Source organism: Lucilia cuprina, chromosome 3, assembly GCF_022045245.1.
Source record: "Lucilia cuprina isolate Lc7/37 chromosome 3, ASM2204524v1, whole genome shotgun sequence".
Classification (NCBI taxonomy): Eukaryota; Metazoa; Arthropoda; class Insecta; order Diptera; family Calliphoridae; genus Lucilia; species Lucilia cuprina.
In genome coordinates, this window is record NC_060951.1 from 47,223,529 (window position 1) to 47,241,436 (window position 17,908).

General features: G+C 28.5%; 4 protein-coding genes across 5 annotated transcripts in view; 2 read left to right on the forward strand and 2 right to left on the reverse strand.

Moving 5' to 3' along the window:
* Window positions 1-1,562: 1,562 nt before the first annotated feature.
* LOC111686816 (keratin, type I cytoskeletal 9-like) lies at window positions 1,563-3,250 on the forward strand. The gene is made up of 2 exons (XM_023449201.2): window positions 1,563-1,729; window positions 1,794-3,250. The coding sequence occupies exons 1-2, from the start codon at window positions 1,724-1,726 to the stop codon at window positions 3,009-3,011; spliced, it is 1,224 nt and encodes a 407-aa protein (XP_023304969.2). The 5' UTR covers window positions 1,563-1,723; the 3' UTR covers window positions 3,012-3,250.
* Window positions 3,251-3,840: 590 nt separating this feature from the next.
* On the forward strand, window positions 3,841-4,575 carry LOC124418900. The gene is made up of 2 exons (XM_046946764.1): window positions 3,841-3,998; window positions 4,060-4,575. Exons 1-2 carry the CDS (start codon window positions 3,993-3,995, stop codon window positions 4,453-4,455), a joined length of 402 nt encoding a protein of 133 aa, XP_046802720.1. The 5' UTR covers window positions 3,841-3,992; the 3' UTR covers window positions 4,456-4,575.
* A 939-nt stretch (window positions 4,576-5,514) lies between these two features.
* On the reverse strand, window positions 5,515-6,953 carry LOC111686840 (keratin, type I cytoskeletal 9-like). Its single transcript, XM_023449236.2, has 2 exons — window positions 6,948-6,953; window positions 5,515-6,869 (listed from the first exon to the last, which is right to left on the reverse strand). The coding sequence occupies exons 1-2, from the start codon at window positions 6,951-6,953 to the stop codon at window positions 5,643-5,645; spliced, it is 1,233 nt and encodes a 410-aa protein (XP_023305004.2). The 3' UTR covers window positions 5,515-5,642.
* Window positions 6,954-17,000: 10,047 nt separating this feature from the next.
* LOC111686880 (katanin p80 WD40 repeat-containing subunit B1) overlaps window positions 17,001-17,908 on the reverse strand; it is a 33,432-nt gene continuing 32,524 nt past the window's right edge. For both annotated transcript variants that reach the window (XM_023449284.2, XM_023449277.2), the window contains 3 exons: window positions 17,686-17,775; window positions 17,551-17,625; window positions 17,001-17,337 (listed from right to left, as the gene is read on the reverse strand). In XM_023449284.2, the coding sequence (XP_023305052.2) occupies window positions 17,103-17,337; window positions 17,551-17,625; window positions 17,686-17,775 (400 nt within the window). In that variant the 3' untranslated portion in view covers window positions 17,001-17,102. The remainder of the gene's footprint in view (window positions 17,338-17,550; window positions 17,626-17,685; window positions 17,776-17,908) is intronic.

Here is a 17,908-nt window from a genome sequence, read left to right on the forward strand (position 1 = left end):
ATGCGGTTTGTGACCGCAATTAAATATGACCTGTGATACTAACTAAAACTACGGATAGACAGACATTGCACAATGATTTAAGATAAAACGTATAACAATGAATAAGCGCAAGTTTAAATTAACTCCTTATGAATAAAATATGTGAAATTTTTAATTAGTGCAATCTATACTAAGATTTGAAAATATTAGTGCAATGGAAAAATTATGCACTATAGCTCGAAAACCATCAATGACACGGAATAGTACTTTTCAACCAAAATGTAGGAAATTAAGTTCTCTATAGAAATTGAAATTTATATTTTTTCCTTTTTGAAAGTGCTATAGTGCTTTATTATTTCGGCCATGACTCGTTGGATTTTTTTTTTTAATTTTGAGACTTTTAGTAATTCCATTACTTTTAGATTATATTTGCTATTAACATCCAAAATTTTGATATTTTATTTTACACTATATGTTATTATATTAATTTTGTCGTATTAATTTCGTTTGATTTAAATTTAGATTAACCTATAGCTGACGATATAAATTTCGAATGGTTATTAGCATTTTAAATTTGTTTAATATGCATATATGAATGTATTTGCAAATTATGCCAAAAATAGTAAGGAGGAGAATGAAATATTTGTGTTATTATGAATTTGTAACAAAATATGAAGTAGAAAACTGGTTTTGATTTAGCATTTGACATGTCAAATGCACAATGGAGCCATGTTCGAAAAATGAAAACGAAAGAGAAATTTTAAATACTGATAAGAGAACAAATAGCATACGACATATACGAATTTAACCGTCACTACTTACTATGAGCTCACCACAGTTAACTGCACAGTTAGAATTTGTATTTTGTTATTTTTCTAATTACCGGTAAAACTGACGAGTTCAGAAACAAACATTATTTATATGTAGTTTAGAATTATAGTATAAATAAAGGCAATATTCAATTCAATCATGATGTAGGGTACTCAGAAATAGTCTTAAAAATGAAAGTAAGTTTTGATTCCAAATAGTATTAATAAAATATAAAAAAACAAATTAATAACAATATTAAAAATGCACAAATTTGACAAACCAACAACTTTTGGGAAGAATTAATAAATTTTTTAATTTTTTAATAATGAAGAGGGTCAAAACGCACTCCAAAAACTTCTTCAACAAAATAAATGTTTATAATTATAAAGTGGTTATATGGGATAAACTTAACATAACAACAACAATAACATACGCGATGAAGATTAAGCAATTAATTATAGTTTTTTTTTTTTTGACGTCTTGTTTTTTCTGTAATAGTTTGTCAGAGCAAATTAAAAATAAAAAATAGATAAATAAATTGAAAATTTTGAAAACGAAATTGAGATAATGAAGTAGAAAACGAAGAAAAAAATGAATATGCAACTGTGAATTATTAGTTACGAATGTTTTTTTTTTTTGTATCTTCCAAACCATCCAACGCATCCACAAGATTAAAAATTTTACTAATAGGTTGTCTATACCTACATATGTACACATGTAGATACATACGTTTACATTATAATTAGTACCGATCTTATTTTGGTTTTGGGATATCAGATTGATTTTAATTATGCAGCAGTACCTGCTTTTGTTTTCTTATAAAATGTGAGCGAATCTATTGAAATAGTATCAGTCTCATTTCATTAAGACACAACAACTCATCAGGAGTTTCCCTAGATCTCTTAAAAACACATTAAGCAAGAAGATTCCTAAAATGAAGGTAAATCAAAAATGTCATTCAATATTAAAGGAAAATAATTGAACACTTTTTTCTTGATCTCTAGGTTTTCGTTTGTGTCTTAGCAGTTTTGGTAGCAACATGCTCGGCCGGTTTTATTGGCGGTGGTAGTTTTGGAGGTTCATCAGGTGGCGGTAGCTCATATTCCTCTGGTGGCGGTTACAGTTATGATGCTGGCCATGGAGGATCTGGCTCCGCCGGTGGTGTGGTCAAAACTATCCAAGTAATTCATGGCGGTTCAGTGGGTGGTGGTCATGGTGGCTATTCTGGTGGTGGTTATGGTGGTCAACAAGAAGTAAAGACTATCAAGGTCATCCATGAGCAACAATCCGGGGGTCATGGTGATTTCTCTGGCCATTCCGACTACTCGGGTCATGGTGGTCAACAAGAAGTAAAGACTATCAAAGTTATTCATGAACAACAATCTGGCGGTCATGGTGTTTACTCTGGTCACAGCCATGGTGGTCAACAAGAAGTCAAAACTATTAAGGTTATTCATGAGCAACAATCCGCTCCTCAAGTTAGTTATCCTGCTCCAGCTCCCGAATATAGTCATGACCATGGACACGAAGAAGTCAAAACCATTAAAGTAATTCACGAACAACAACAAGCTCCTCATCATGTCAGTTTCCCTGCCCCCGCCCCAGAACATCACGATCATGCTCCCGTTGAAGAAGTTAAAACCATTAAGGTTATCCATGAACAACAACAAGCTCCTCAACATGTCAGTTATCCCGCTCCTGAACACGGTCATGATCATGGTCATGAAGAAGTCAAAACCATTAAAGTAATCCACGAACAACAACCTCAACAACATGCTAGTTACCCTGCTCCAGAACATGGTGGCTATGCTGACGCTGGTGCCCCAGAAGTTGTTAAAACCATTAAAGTTATTCATGAACAACAACCCGCTACTGGCGGTCATGGCGGCTACTCTACTGGTGGTCACAGCGGTGCTGCTCAAGAAGTTGTTAAAACCATCAAAGTCATTCATGAACAATCCTCTGCTGGTGGTAGTTATGCTGATTCTGGTTATTCTTCTGGCGGTTTCTCTTCTGGTGGTTATGCTGATGCTGGTTCCTCTACTGGTGCCGGTTTCGATGATACTTTCGAAACACTTAAATCTTTGAAGGTCATCGGTGCTTTGAACCCCAACGGCGGTGCTCCATCTGGAGGTGCCAGTTACGGTGGTAGCTTTGGTGGCAGTTACGGTGGTGCTGCTCCATCAAACTCTTACTTGCCTCCCTCCGGTGGTTGGCAATAAGTTCACCCTCATCTATGCATTCATATATAGATAGGGAAATAGTGAAGCAAACTAAGCATCCACTCATCTCATGCTCACATCCATCCCATCTCACATTGTAAGTAGACATCAGTTTGTTGGATTGTTTGTCAAGCATGATTGTGCCAAAATCTGTTATTAGTTTTTTAAGTAGTCAATTTTTTTAGTTATGTAAGCCATAGTAGATCCATTTATTGTTACATCAAATGTTTCAGTGTAAAAAACACACACCAAAATTCATAAATAAACTTAGTTAAATAAAATAAAAAATATTAAAAACAAAAACATAATTTGTCTTTCTTTACAAACGTTTATTGCCGGTGAACTCTTAAGCGTTATAATGACTTGGTCAATATTGAAACACACACGCTAACTTATTTACACCCAAAGAAATTAGTTAGTAGTAATTCAATTTTATTTGAACTGGTAGACCAATCTGTTGACTTAAAAATAAATGTCTCTCTTATAGCTGTTTCGTCGAGATATCCTTAACTTAACAAAGATGTCTCCACGCTGTTATAGTGACTCAAATATTTGGAAAAATTTCGTGTTTAGCTCATCTAAAAGAGTACACTCTGGATTTACACATTCTTACTTTGAATTTACGAAAGTAATTGCTTGTTATATAGATAATAATTTTTAAATTGTTAATAGATAATAAACATTTGAATCAATCTGGGACAAAAACTTTACACAACATTTAACTAACAGTTTTTAATGAGTGTATTTTCATTATATTATATTAATATTACGATGACGCAAAATAACCTACAACATAGCATAACACTCAACAAAGTAACTTTGAAACAACATGACGATTTAATACAAATAATACTTAAAACTCATCATTCAACTATCACTATAAAATCAATGATGGACCATGAAAGTAAAATCAGTTACATCTCATCAAACTTAAGGATTACTTTAAAACTTTATCTTCGCCGTGCTCATTAAGCGGAAGTTATGAAGGTCAGTAAAAAAAATCAATTATTTAAATTTTTTATTATTTAATTAAATTTATTTTCTAAAGTTTTCAGTAACATTTGCCCTAGTGATACTCGTAATTCTACAACTATGTTTAACTATATCGGCTAAACCACCCAAAGGTGGTATTGGCGATGGTTATATATATCCCGTTACAAAAATGGGTACTAAACCCAAGAAAACTACTACATATTATGCTAAACCATTACATCCTCCAAAACCCAAACCTAAACTTCAGGTTTATAAAGTTATTATACATGATCAACCGGCCAAGAATGCACCTCCTCCAAAACAGGAACAAATTTTTAAAATAATAACGTTACCAAAACATTCAGGCCAGCATGGAGGAGGTATTTCCCATGCTGGTAAATCGGTAAAAATTTTAAAAATCTTACATGTTAAACAATCAAATGGTGGTCATGGCGGAGGTTGGGGAAAATAATTATGGTGAATAGTGATAGATATGAAATGTAAATATTTATGTAAATTATTTTTTTGTTATTTAAAGTTTAATAAAGTACTATTAACACTAATATAGCAACGTCTATATTTATAAACTAAATTTTACATACAAATTTGTTTTTCCGTTTGCAAATTTTCAATATCATATGGGTTTTTATGGATTGACACTTCCAAAAATAAAATCAAGGTAATTTTTTTCGAATTTAACTTGATTCATAATTTTTTAACGATTTAAAGATAAAATCATTTTTTTTTTTTGCAAGATAGGTTATTTGTGGGTAAAATCAATAATGCAGTGGACTTAAATTTTTAAAAGAGATTTAGTTTGTTATATATTTTTTTTGACGAATTAATCATTGCTTTTACTATTTATGTAATTTCTTTTCTGGACAAGACCTAATATGAAGACAAGTATTAACTGTGGCCCGATTTTCTTCATACTTTACCCTATTTATAATTTATTTTTGCTCAAAAGTAATTCGTGCAGACTATTATAACAATTGGTATAGACGATAGAATACTCTGGAAGATGTTTAATAAGTTCCAGACCCAGAATACAAAATACCGATATCCAGAAAGCAATTAGGGCGATATCAAATGATAAATTTAAATCTAGGACCGTATTGGATTCTAAAAATCTTTTAACTGAATACTCTTTCATAGGTAAGGTTTACATCATATGAGTACCAAGCCACTCAAAGGTTTAACTGTTGTTATTTTTATTTCCTTCCTCAAGATATGTGAGCTTTAAACAACTATCAATTATGACAGGTATTCGAAGACATTTTATAACGCATAAAATCAAATTCAACAGAACTTTACTCTTTATAAACATATAGTTTAGTTTTGTTTAGTTTAGTATCATTTTAACAGTTTAAAAATTTCGATTAGGTCTGGTCTTCGATTAGGTATGTACAACCCGTCTCATCTAGCGGCAACCAAATATTTATAAATCCACAAATTTTGGAATGCATTCTGATCTAATTCACTCAGTAATTCGTATCGGAAATCACAACAATTTTTAATTCTATATAATTTATTTTTTTAACTTAATCCTAATTAACAGTTCATATTACATACTAAATAACAATAACAGTAATGATTCTACAGTTTTAACATAGAGACTAGATTAATCACATGTGGCTAACATAGCCAACCACAAAGTGCTTAATTCCAACCGTGAGAATGGCCACCTTGTTCATGGAATACTTTAATGGTTTTAACTTCTCTATGACCGCCATGGCCATGTTCAAAATGACCGCCTGAGAAACCACCATGGGCGTGACCAACATCTTCATGAATTACCTTGACGGTTTTAACTTCTTGGTGACCACCAAAATGTTCAACATGACCGCCGGAGAAACCACCATGACCTCCTTCCTCGTGGAATACTTTAATGGTTTTAACTTCTTGATGACCACCATGTCCATGTTCGAAGTGACCACCGGAGAAACCTCCGTGACCACCTTCTTCGTGGATTACTTTGACGGTTTTAACTTCTTGATGACCGCCGGAGAAACCACCATGGGAATGACCACCATCTGCATGTATTACTTTAACGGTTTTAACTTCTTGGTGACCACCATGTTCAATATGACCGCCGGAGAAACCGCCATGACCAACTTCTTCGTGGATTACTTTAACGGTTTTAACTTCTTCGTGGCCACCGTGACCATGCTCGAAATGACCGCCAGAGAAACCGCCATGACCACCTTCTTCGTGGATTACCTTAACAGTTTTTACTTCTTGATGACCACCATGTTCGAAGTGACCACCGTGAGAATGGCCACCTTCTTCGTGAATTACTTTGACCGTTTTAACTTCTTCGTGACCGCCATGACCATGTTCAAAATGACCGCCAGAGAAACCTCCATGACCAACTTCTTCATGAATTACTTTAACAGTTTTAACTTCATGATGACCACCGTGACCACCAGAGAAACCTCCATGACCACCTTCTTCATGGATTACTTTAACAGTTTTAACTTCTTCGTGACCACCATGACCATGCTCGAAGTGACCGCCGGAGAAACCTCCATGTCCACCTTCTTCGTGAATTACTTTAACAGTTTTAACTTCTTGATGACCACCATGGAATTGTTCAACATGACCACCAGAGAAACCACCATGACCACCTTCTTCGTGGATCACTTTAACAGTTTTAACTTCTTCATGACCATGATCAAAACCACCAGAGAAGCTACCATGACCTCCATGGCCACCTTCTTCGTGGTGAACTACAACTGTATGAACTTGGCCACCATCATGACCACCATGGCCTCCTGGACCATAACCATAACCACCACTACCGCCACTGTTACCACCTTCAAGAATGCCAGCTAATAAACCGGCAGAGCAAGTAGTTGCCATAACAGCCAAAATACAGATGAATACCTAAAAACATTTGCAAGAAAGTAATCCTTTAAGTATTGTCCCAAATAATCCACAGCATTTGATTTATGATTTTTTTACCTTCATGTTGGAAATTTTGCGCTTAAGTCTTGTTTAATTTCCAACTAAAGCAAAACTGGAACTACTCTAAGGAATGTAAGTAATGAACTGATACTGTCTGCAAGTTCATCAATGATTTTTATACTAAAACTTAAAAACCATTTTGATCATTGTCGTCATCACTTTATTGTAATAAATTCAAATACACTTAATAAATAGTTCATTCATTTAAATTCATTTAAAAATTACACAATTTCAAATAAAAATATAGTTTGCATTTTGAAATTCCCCAAAATCTTTAAAATTTCTTCAAATACTTTTGTTAAGAGATTTTTTGTTGTTGTTTCATATATACATATAAAATTAAAAAACAATAAAAAAGCTAACACTTTACAAGTAGTTTTTGCTAAATAAATATACAATATTTATACAACATCCCAATTTTTTCATTCGAACTAAAAGTATTAAATACAAAAACAAAAAAATTGGCCAACATGATTTTATATCTCATTATCATATGAATGAATTATGATAGCAAAGATTATTTTGAATTTATTAATGAGTTGGGGACGCCTATTCAACAAAAACCTTCTTGTTGTTTAGGTTTATAATATGTTATATATGTTTTTATTGTTGTAAATAATTTAACCGAAAAATTTGCAAAAATTTAAAATTTTACATAAAAAATACATTTTTGCTAAAATTTATTTTTAATTTAAATTAAATTCCGATTTCATTTTTCACCACTTTGTTTTACAATTTTAAGCATTGATTAATTTTTTGAACATTTACGTTTTAAAATTTCTATTATTCCTTATTGATTCCCATTGATTTATTCCAAAAATTTAATTATTTTTTCTTTAGGCATAATTTTAACTTATATTGTCCTCGTAACCAGATACATTATTATTCTAAGTTCAGACCCTTAAGGTCTGAGTGATTTGTAAGATAAAATAAGACCAGTAACTATCCACAAAGAAAAATTAGTTTGAAGAAAACTTTGAGAAGCCAACCAATATTTATTATAGGAATAGATAGGCACAGTCTATGGATTCTGGCAGACATCTTAGCAAAATATTTCTCAGTTATGGCCTTTGACTATATGTTGAACAGTTGACGGGATATGCTAAGATATATAGAGACGATTGGGTACATACTTTGCCATTGAAATATAATACAGAATATGAGCTTGAAATACTTGAGAAATGGGTTCTTTGACAAAATGGGAAATATTTCGGGACTTAATCATCGCAATTGTTCTAGGTTTTATCAGAGAATTAGAGAGACTCAAATTTTCTCACAATTCATTCTAAAGGGAATCGATTCAGTAAAACTTCCAAGTTGAAACATATTGAAAATCGACCTGTTTAATTGCTCTCTTTTTCTCCGACCGTTTAAAAAGCTTCTGCGGAAAATTCTTTAAAGTTTTCGATATTTATTCTAAAGGGTCGCATACATGCGGTAAACAAAATAGGTCACTTCTTTGTAATATTTGTTTTATTTTCAACGACCTTTACAATACAAATTTTTTTAAAAACAAACACGCTACTAGCATGCTGATGTCATATATGGTTCCACCATGAATTATTGTGCCAGCATGCCGATGTTGTGTTGGGCCCTTTAAACAAAGTCTAACATTTTTGGATACAAAATCGAAAAATCTCAAAATGAACAAGTGTCATTGTTTGACATAAACTAGATTATACTATAAAAATTTCTGTGTGAGTGGTTTTTAGAAAGTCGATTTTCCGCTGAAGGATTTTTCACCAAGATGACTCGAAAAGAATGTTATCGTTATTAGAACACTATTCGGTACTACATTACTTTGGATATTACCCTAATGTATGAATCCGACTTAAAATGATAAAAATCTTAAATTAACAAAAGTAAACTCTTATACATACGTATACAATCATCAACATCATTCATTTTACGATATTTGTAGAGATATATACAAAATTTTAATTCTGTTAGAGAAACAATATGGGTCATTAAAGATTCTCATTAGAGGTTTGTATGTGAAATAAACAAAATTAAATTAATTATATTTAATAACAAAAAGAAAGACATAAACATTATGTCGGCAGCAAAATGAAAAAAAACACCAAGTACTTTATATAATTGTGGTAATAAATTTATCAAAATATGAACAGTGGTTGGGAGGAGATAGTTTATTTTCGGAAGTGAATATTTTTTAAATGAAAACTTTTTTAATGTAAAAAAAATATGTAAATATATTTTTAATTTATGTTCATATTAAATAAGTCTAAAGGTTTAAATATTATTAAATGTATATATTAACAAAACATTTTTATGAGTATAATAAAATTTATGTTTTAATTTATTAGAACAACTCTTTTGACATAAAAAGAAAATTTTATAGACCACAGTGCATTAAATAGATACAAAATTATGACAAAAAAAGGCGTGTAAAGGTAAAAGACCATTAAATGGAGAATTATTCTCGTTAACTGAACCATACAAGTGTTATGTTGTGTTGAAATGTGTTAAAAACAAAAGTTTTTTTTTTAATAATTGCATAATGGTGGTGGTAAATGAACTACCAACAAAAAAATGGGTGTATGTAGAAAGATCACTTACAGCCACCAAAACCGTACATAAAATCCAACGATCTAACAACAATTGGGCCAACAGAGCATGTAAGATTTAATAATTTTTATGAGTTTTTTTTATAAATTAGTTTTAACAATTTAAGTTTTAAAAACTCTTATTTAAAGTTTCAATTAGTTGAAATTTGTGCTTAAAAGAGTAAAGAACTAAAATATAGAATAATTATCAAGAAAAACACAAAACAATAATAATGCTAAACTTAATAATATTATTAACATTTCAAAAATGTTTAAATTCTTTTCCTATAACCAGTGAAAAATCCTCAATTGTACGTATATACACTAAAGGAATAATGCCCTACGAAACCGATGTTCTATTACCATATTCTATAATACATAAAATATATCATCAACAAATATCGGGTCATCAACCTTTTAAAACAAAAATACATGCTGTTATAAGACCAGACAATAAATTTATACCGAAATATCGTAAAAGTCGTAATAATCTTATAACTCCCACACGAAATTCCCCAAAAGGTCACATACATTTTCAACGAGATCGTTTTAATGCTAGAAATTTTAAACTTTTTGATGATGATGGTGAATATTTATTAAATTTAAAATATCCCGATGAGTTAGCAATTGATGCCATACAACATCCAGTTATTACAAACACTACCACAATGTATGTGAATAAGGGACCAGTACAAACGATTGCAGGAAATACAAATCGAGATTTGGAAAAATTAAGATCATCAAAAAAAGTAGTACAACATGTGTGGATCAATTTGAAATAATTAGTTATAGTTTTTGTGAAATTTTTATATAATGTTCTGATAAATATAAATGAATATATTAGTGAAATAAATAAAAATAACCGTATTTTAAATTGACAAAGCTTCTCAATTAGAATTAAATAAAAAATTATCGAATCTTTTTCATAAAATATAAATATAATAAATATTGAAATTATTTGAAATAAAATGTTTATTTTATTATAGTGCCTGAAAGGGACCATACACAACACCAGCATGTTACCACGATAATTTGATTGTGCTCGAACTATATATTACACCAGCATGCATGTACAATATATATTTTTCAAAATAACCGCTATCATGAAACTGACCCCAAAATATTTTTGGACAAACTTTGATTATTGCACAAAAAGTTGTATTTGTTTGAGTAAATTTCCCAGCACAAAAATATCAAACTAATTTGAATATCACACAGGTCAATCGCAACACAATCATAAACACGTTCAATCGGCTTACAATTTATTAAATTTTTAATAAAATTTCGTAAATTGGAATTAGCTATAAAAAGATGGAATGCAATTTCGATATTTGAATATTTTGACAATTTAAGGCTCGAAAAGTGTTCTTAACCAAACCCTTTTTATGAATTTTAATATAGAAGGACTTTATGCAATAAATATATATTTATAAGAGGGAACTATTTGTCACAAAAGAGAGGTGATTGATTTTCTACACTGAAAATAATCCCTGCTCAACTTTACGAAAAAAAATTTCGTAACTTCTATTTTCGTAATATTTACAAAAATTTCGTGTATAATACGAAATATTATTTAATAAACCCCTTTTCTATTTTTACGAAAGTACGAAAACCTTTCGTAATATTTTTTTTCTTAAATTTTAGCGAAATTAACCATAATGATATTAATTATATTATGAATAAATAAAACTACAATAGTTTTATAAAATTTAAGCAAAAGTATAATATTATTCTCGAATTATTTTCATAAAAAAAATTGAAAATTCGTGTGTAGAATAATTTTGAACTAAAATTAGAAAATTTATTTTAACATGAACAAAAATGTTTGAAGAAATTAATATTTCGTAAATTTTACCATATTTATTCAAAATTCCCTTTTTTCAATTTATGTAAATTAATTTTTTCAAGAATATTTTGCATTATACTAAAATATTTCGTACAATTTCGTATATATTACGAAAGAATTTTGTGGTGCGAAACAACGAATGATTCGTACAATGTACGACATTTTTCGTATATATTAGGCATGGATTTTTTTTCAGTGTATACAATGATAAGCAGTCTATGACGAGCGGAGGATTGATTGAACTTTCAAAAATGAGACTACGAAAACTTTACAGTGTTATTCCGATATTGCGTCGTTAATTTGTTGTTCGATTCCATGTTGAGTGTAATGTACACAGGATGGGTCGAGTTATTCACCCCTATTCTGCATTTCAGTTACGATTACGATCGAAAAATATTATTTCAACAAAAAACTGAATCGTAAAGAAAAGAAAAAGCAATTTCATTTCGTTTCAATGATTTACGAATGCGTGTATTCTGTGTTACGATCGTACCTACGTTTTTGTAAGTTGTTGTTTATGTGGCGGAGAGTCGATTCGAAATGTCGAATATCAAATGTGCCAAACGGAGAAAATTTCGATTCGAATTAAAATGCAGAATAGGAGCCATTATCCGTTATAAGGTAACACAGCGGAATCAAGTGAGTCGATCATTAGCTCACTTCTTATTAACCTTATAAAATTGAATATATGTGGGACTGATATCAATATATAATATTTTGACAAAATGGCGGCTTCTTCTATTAATATTGAATTTTAATTTTTAAAGTGGTAATGAATTCTATGGCATCTGTATAGAATCTATCGAACATAACATGTTAAAAATATGTACATAATTTAAATGGTTTATATTTAAATAATAAATAGCGAAAGTTTTTAAATATTATATTGTATATAAATTCGACTATAGTCTCTTATCTTTTAAAATTTTCTAAATACACTCAAATTTAAAAAGCACTTATAATTTCTTGAAAAAATTTTTTAATTTTTTTTTTTTATTAAATATTATTAATTATTTGTTATGACAGTACATGTTTGTTTAAAAATATAAAATAAAACGTTATTACATACAGATAATTAGCATTTAAATAACTAAAAATTAAATTAAAAGTTTATTTTTGTTTTAGGATTTAAGATAAAACTACAAAGACATTTTAAAACTAAGTTTTTTTTTAATTGAAACTTATAAGGTAAATTATTCTTTAATAGAATTAAAGGACTTAACTAAAACGAATTATGAAAACTTTAGTTTTTCTGTTTTCTTTCATAGCGATTAAGTACAATTTTGTTGTATTGTTTACTTTAAATAGGTATGAGAGTAAATATAAAATGTAAAGAACAGGAAGTAAGTGATGAAGATTGAAAGAGAGAGATAGTGTGAATATAATGTTTGTGTTGTTGTTTTTATATCATTATAAATTGAAATGCATAAATATTATAGCTTATACATAATTAAATTAGTTTTATATACTTTAGTTTTATGTTTCGTAAAAGAAAACACAAAAATTAACAAAAGTTCAAACTTTAAAGTGTTGTTTTGTTTATTTTTGACTAAATATTTTGTGGCGATTTATTATTTAATATTCTCTTTCTTTTTATGCTGATGATAAAAAAAGAAATAAAATTATTATTGCTTTAAAAGAGTGTTATTTGTTATTGTAATAATATTAATTTAAAGTTAACATATAATAACTATTGCTTTGTGTTTTAGTTAATGTGTTGAATATGATGATGAGAAACTATATTGTATAATTTTGTGATATGTGGTTATTTATATTTTATAATTAAAAAAAAAAACTGTTCAAAAAAGTGTTCTTGGTTTATTTGGTTGGTGGTAGTAGGTTTTGTTTTTTTTTTGTTTATATTTATTGAATTTCGAAAAAACTTTAATATCGAATTTCTAATTATTACTTAGTAGTTTAATTATAAGTAATTTTATTTGTTATTATTTATATATTAAGTGCAAAAATATTTGTTTTTTTATATATAATATACTTTATGTTAAAACTTTTTCATTTATGTATTTTTTGTATTTTCTTTGTAAATATTATATTTACATAAAGACGGTTTAAAATTTCTTTTGTTCTTTCAGGGTTAATTGTTTTTATTTAATTTGTTTGTTTTCTATAAGTATGATTTACAACCAATTTTCACATTCAATAATTGTCATAAAATTGAATTCTTTCTTTAAATTTCAATCAAATTGTTTTTAAAAACTTTTCGTTACTACAGTCTCTATGGTTTTATTTTTTCTTAATTCCTACTATTCCTATTAATTGGTTAATGAGTGAACAAAAAAAAAAAAAAACAAATTAATAGTATTTAAAAAAACAATAAAGGGCTTTTAACATAAAATACTATTTGTTTATAGCTTTTTGTTAAGGTTTGCATTTTATAAAAAGGCACTTTATGCAAATATTAGTTAAGGGAAACAAAAAACGATAAAGCGGGGGAATGCTATTAAATTCAATTGAAAAGGTTTTATTAATTTGTTTAACAACAAAGTCTTTAAATAAAAAATGAACAAAATACTTTATATTTGAGTAAAAATTTGTTATTGTTTTAGTGTAAAAATTTGAATGTTTGTTTTTAAATGGAAGATCAGTTTGTATGGGTTAATTGATTGGCTTGATGGTTTTTGTAAAAATTAAAAATTAAATTACTAAAAGAAAAGAAAAGATGATCATAAATTTGGCAGTTGAATAATTTCAATAAAATCTATTTAAAATCTCAATTATTATGAATTTTTTATGCAATTTGAGTTGTAATAAAACAGCAATAAAAATTAGAGTTGTAAAAAGTTGAACTATTTAGATAAAGCCAATAGCAGCGTTTTAATTCATTTATATCACTAAAGACTGAAGAATAATGCCGCCTGTAGCGAGCAGAAAATGTATTTTAATTTGCTAATATTTAGAAAAAATTCTTGAAAAATGTTTTAAATTAATAGTTTTTTTAAATGTTCAACCACCAGGTTGATTGGCAATTTTAACATGTGCTTGTCCTTGCAGAAAGCCACTCCATAGATTACAAATAGACAATTAAAAAGCTATTCCAAAAAGAGTCATCGCATGACAATGAACGTTTGACTTTTAAATGTCTACTTTCTCGATTGTTTGGGAACAGTAAAGTTTCCGATTACGTTAACAAAGTAGGCACTAAAGTGGCGACATTAGAAGTCTATTTAAAAATTTTACAAACGTATGGATATTATCCAAACATTATAGAAATAGAATACATTGGACATTTATTACATTATTTACAAAATATTAAATATAAGTACAATATCATACTATTTATGTACTTTTGATTTTAAAAATAATTTGGGGATTAAATTCACAAAATTCATAAAAATTATGTGTATTTTTTTCTGTATACGAAGCGAAATAAATAAAATCGTATGATGTGAAAAAACTTAAATATTTCGAAACAAAAAACTTGTAAGACTTTTACAAACTTTTAGCAATGTTAGTTTATTAGTTTTTTTTAGTCAGCTTAGTTTTCTATTCGAAAAAATTTAAATTAAATTGAATTTCGTAGTAATTTTCGAAAAATGTACAAAACAGTTTAAAATGATAAAACTCGAATTTATGTTCGAAAATTATTAGAGATGAAACATTTTCTAATTATGCCAGAGTTGTGCGGATTTTTTTTTTTCAATGTTTTGGAGTCTCTGTTTGTAACTGAGTTTGTTTGAACCAGAATTCTTTGAAAATATCAAATATCGACCATGTCAAAAAGGAAAACTAAGGTAATTAGACACTGAACTGTACAGTTTTTTGAGTATTAGACAGTTTCACAAGAGATTTTGAGGATTGTAGGAATTTGGGCACTTCTCATTGTTATCTTGTAATAGTTTGATTTTATATCTTTCATCCAACAGTATATGTTGGCGTAAATTTTTTCCATAATCACACTTTACGATTGAGTTCAAGAACAGTTCGGACGTTATCATCGTTATTTTTCAATGGCGGTTAGACAATTACAATTTACAATTGTAATTGTCTACCATGCAAATTGTCTGAATAAAGTTAAGTTAACTTCATAAATTGTACACTTTATGAAGTAACCCCGCACACGCCTGTAAACAGTACTCCTCAAATTTATGTACAAAACTTATCCGAATATATGGACAAAATCATATTTCATTTAATATTGTGATGTGCTAGGTGAAATCCCATATGGGATCTATGATCTGTAGGCTATGGATGTTCCATGTCTACATTACATAGGACTACTAAACAAATCATGTACAGATCATGTATACAAAGAAGTATTATTGGAAAGGTTTACGTTTTTTGTTAAACAAACATTCCAATTTTTAAAAAATAGTTCCAAAAAATTCTATGCAGAGATTGATAAACTTGAAGGCCCATACACAACACCAGCCAATTGGACGAGAGTGAGCTTGTGATGCTATTGTATCAGGTGATTGTGTGATATTTTTATAATTGTACCAGCATGTACCACATGAACATTGGAGTGTTATATGAACTTGAAGCACCTTAATAGGAGTAAAATTCAAAAATATATTTCAAGGGTCATGATTTAGATCAGGTTAGGTAAACTCCTGTGAAGTATTAAATATGTCCAATTGATGACGTCTTAGTTTTATATTTCAATCAATTGTTAACGCTAGAACTTCTTTAGCACAGGGATCTAGTAGTTAAATAATAAATTAATAAGGTAAGTAAACTTTTTTTTAAAAATTTTCTTTAGAAAATATCTTCAAAAGTAAAGAAATTTTCAACAAGAAAATATTTCGAAAATTTATAGAATAATTTCAGATTACCGAAATTTTTCAAATAAATAAAAAATCTTTTGAATCCGAAAAGTATTCTTCGAACAACAACTTAGTTTTTTTAGTAAATATTAAAAGGTATTTTTTTATTTTTCTTTCATTAATAAGAAATTTCCCCATTGCAGAATAAACAACTAAAAAGACCATTAACTTTCACGCAAACTGTTAGAAAAAAGTTGTAAATTGTCTTTTATATTGGTGGTATTTTTCATATTCATAAAACATTTTTACTTCAAATATATTTTAATTTTTACAACTCTAATTAAAAAAAGGAAAAAACGAAAATCAGATGATGTAAATGTTATTAAATAAAAAAACATTAATAAAACTTATACACTCATATACCAAAATCATTCTAAAATTAAATTGTATTAATACAAAACGGACTATAAACACATGCACACAGGGCTACGTACATTACAAAATTAAATCAAAAATTAAATATATTAATTAAAAATAAAACTTTAATTGGTGTTAAAATACTTTAAATTCAAATTTACACATAAATTAGGGTAAATTTTAAAATTAACAAACTGGAAAGAAAACATTAAAAAAATAAAATTTGCTGCCTGCAGCTGCTAAAACCAATTTCGAACTAAAAAAAGGAATTGCAATGCAAAAAACATGTTAATTTTTAATAAATTTAATTTTTTTCACTTTATAAACAATAATTTTTTTGTGTTATAATTACAAATAAGGAGTGTTTTTTTTAATAAATTAAAAAACAGAAAAACAAAAATTTAGTAACACACAAAAAAATTAAGAAAAACAAAATAAAATTACATAATAAAATAAAAATTAGAAACAAAGGAAATCGAAAATAATAATAATAATAATAAAGAAAAAAACATAATTAATAAATAAATGAATTAAGAAAATATAAGTAAAAAGGGGGTAACTATTAAACATAAAAATTGTATAAGACCTGTGTACTTATTATTTCTTAAATATTAACAATCATATTTTGCAATTGGCTGAGTGTGGTACCAAAATGATTGCTTTCGGGTAAATTTCGTATTTGTAAAAGCCATCGTTGACATTCTAAACATTTGCGATGGCGTTCTTCTCGTGTAACATCCACACCCAAACCATTGACCCAGGGATCAAGATTATCCTGAATTATTGGCAAGAAATTTGAGAGTATAACACGTAGCGTATCACATGCACGTGTATAGTGACTAAAATAGAAAGAAAATTTAAATGATATATTGTTTAGAATATTGGCAATCTAGGCCCAAGTTCTGGCATTCAAAACCGATCAAAATTTCTAGTAAAACTTTTAAAAATTCCATTTAGGTTTCGCTCTCTTTCGAATGCTAGAATTTGCCCCCTACTCTGCTCTCAAATCAAAAGTTTCTCTTAAATTTAAAAAGTTATTGTTTTTTACTTACAATTTATGTTGACTTTGCAGCAATTCATAAATTTCTGGTAATATTAAAATACATAAATCTAAATTCCAGGACGATCTAAAATTATATTAAAGATTTTTTTAACATAATCGTTTTTGTTATATTTCAATAACTTACGTTTTTTCTAATATTGCTCCTAATAGATCCACAAAAACTGTGCGACCCATTTTAATGGCCTGCCTAAGGGCAGCAAGAACATCATGAGATCTAAAAGAAAATATAATTTATTATTTATTTATTTATTTATTTACATTATATTAAACTTATAATTAATATAAGACTAATATTACTAAAAAAAGCAAGAGCTACGAAGGCTATCAGCTATTATATTAAGTAAAAA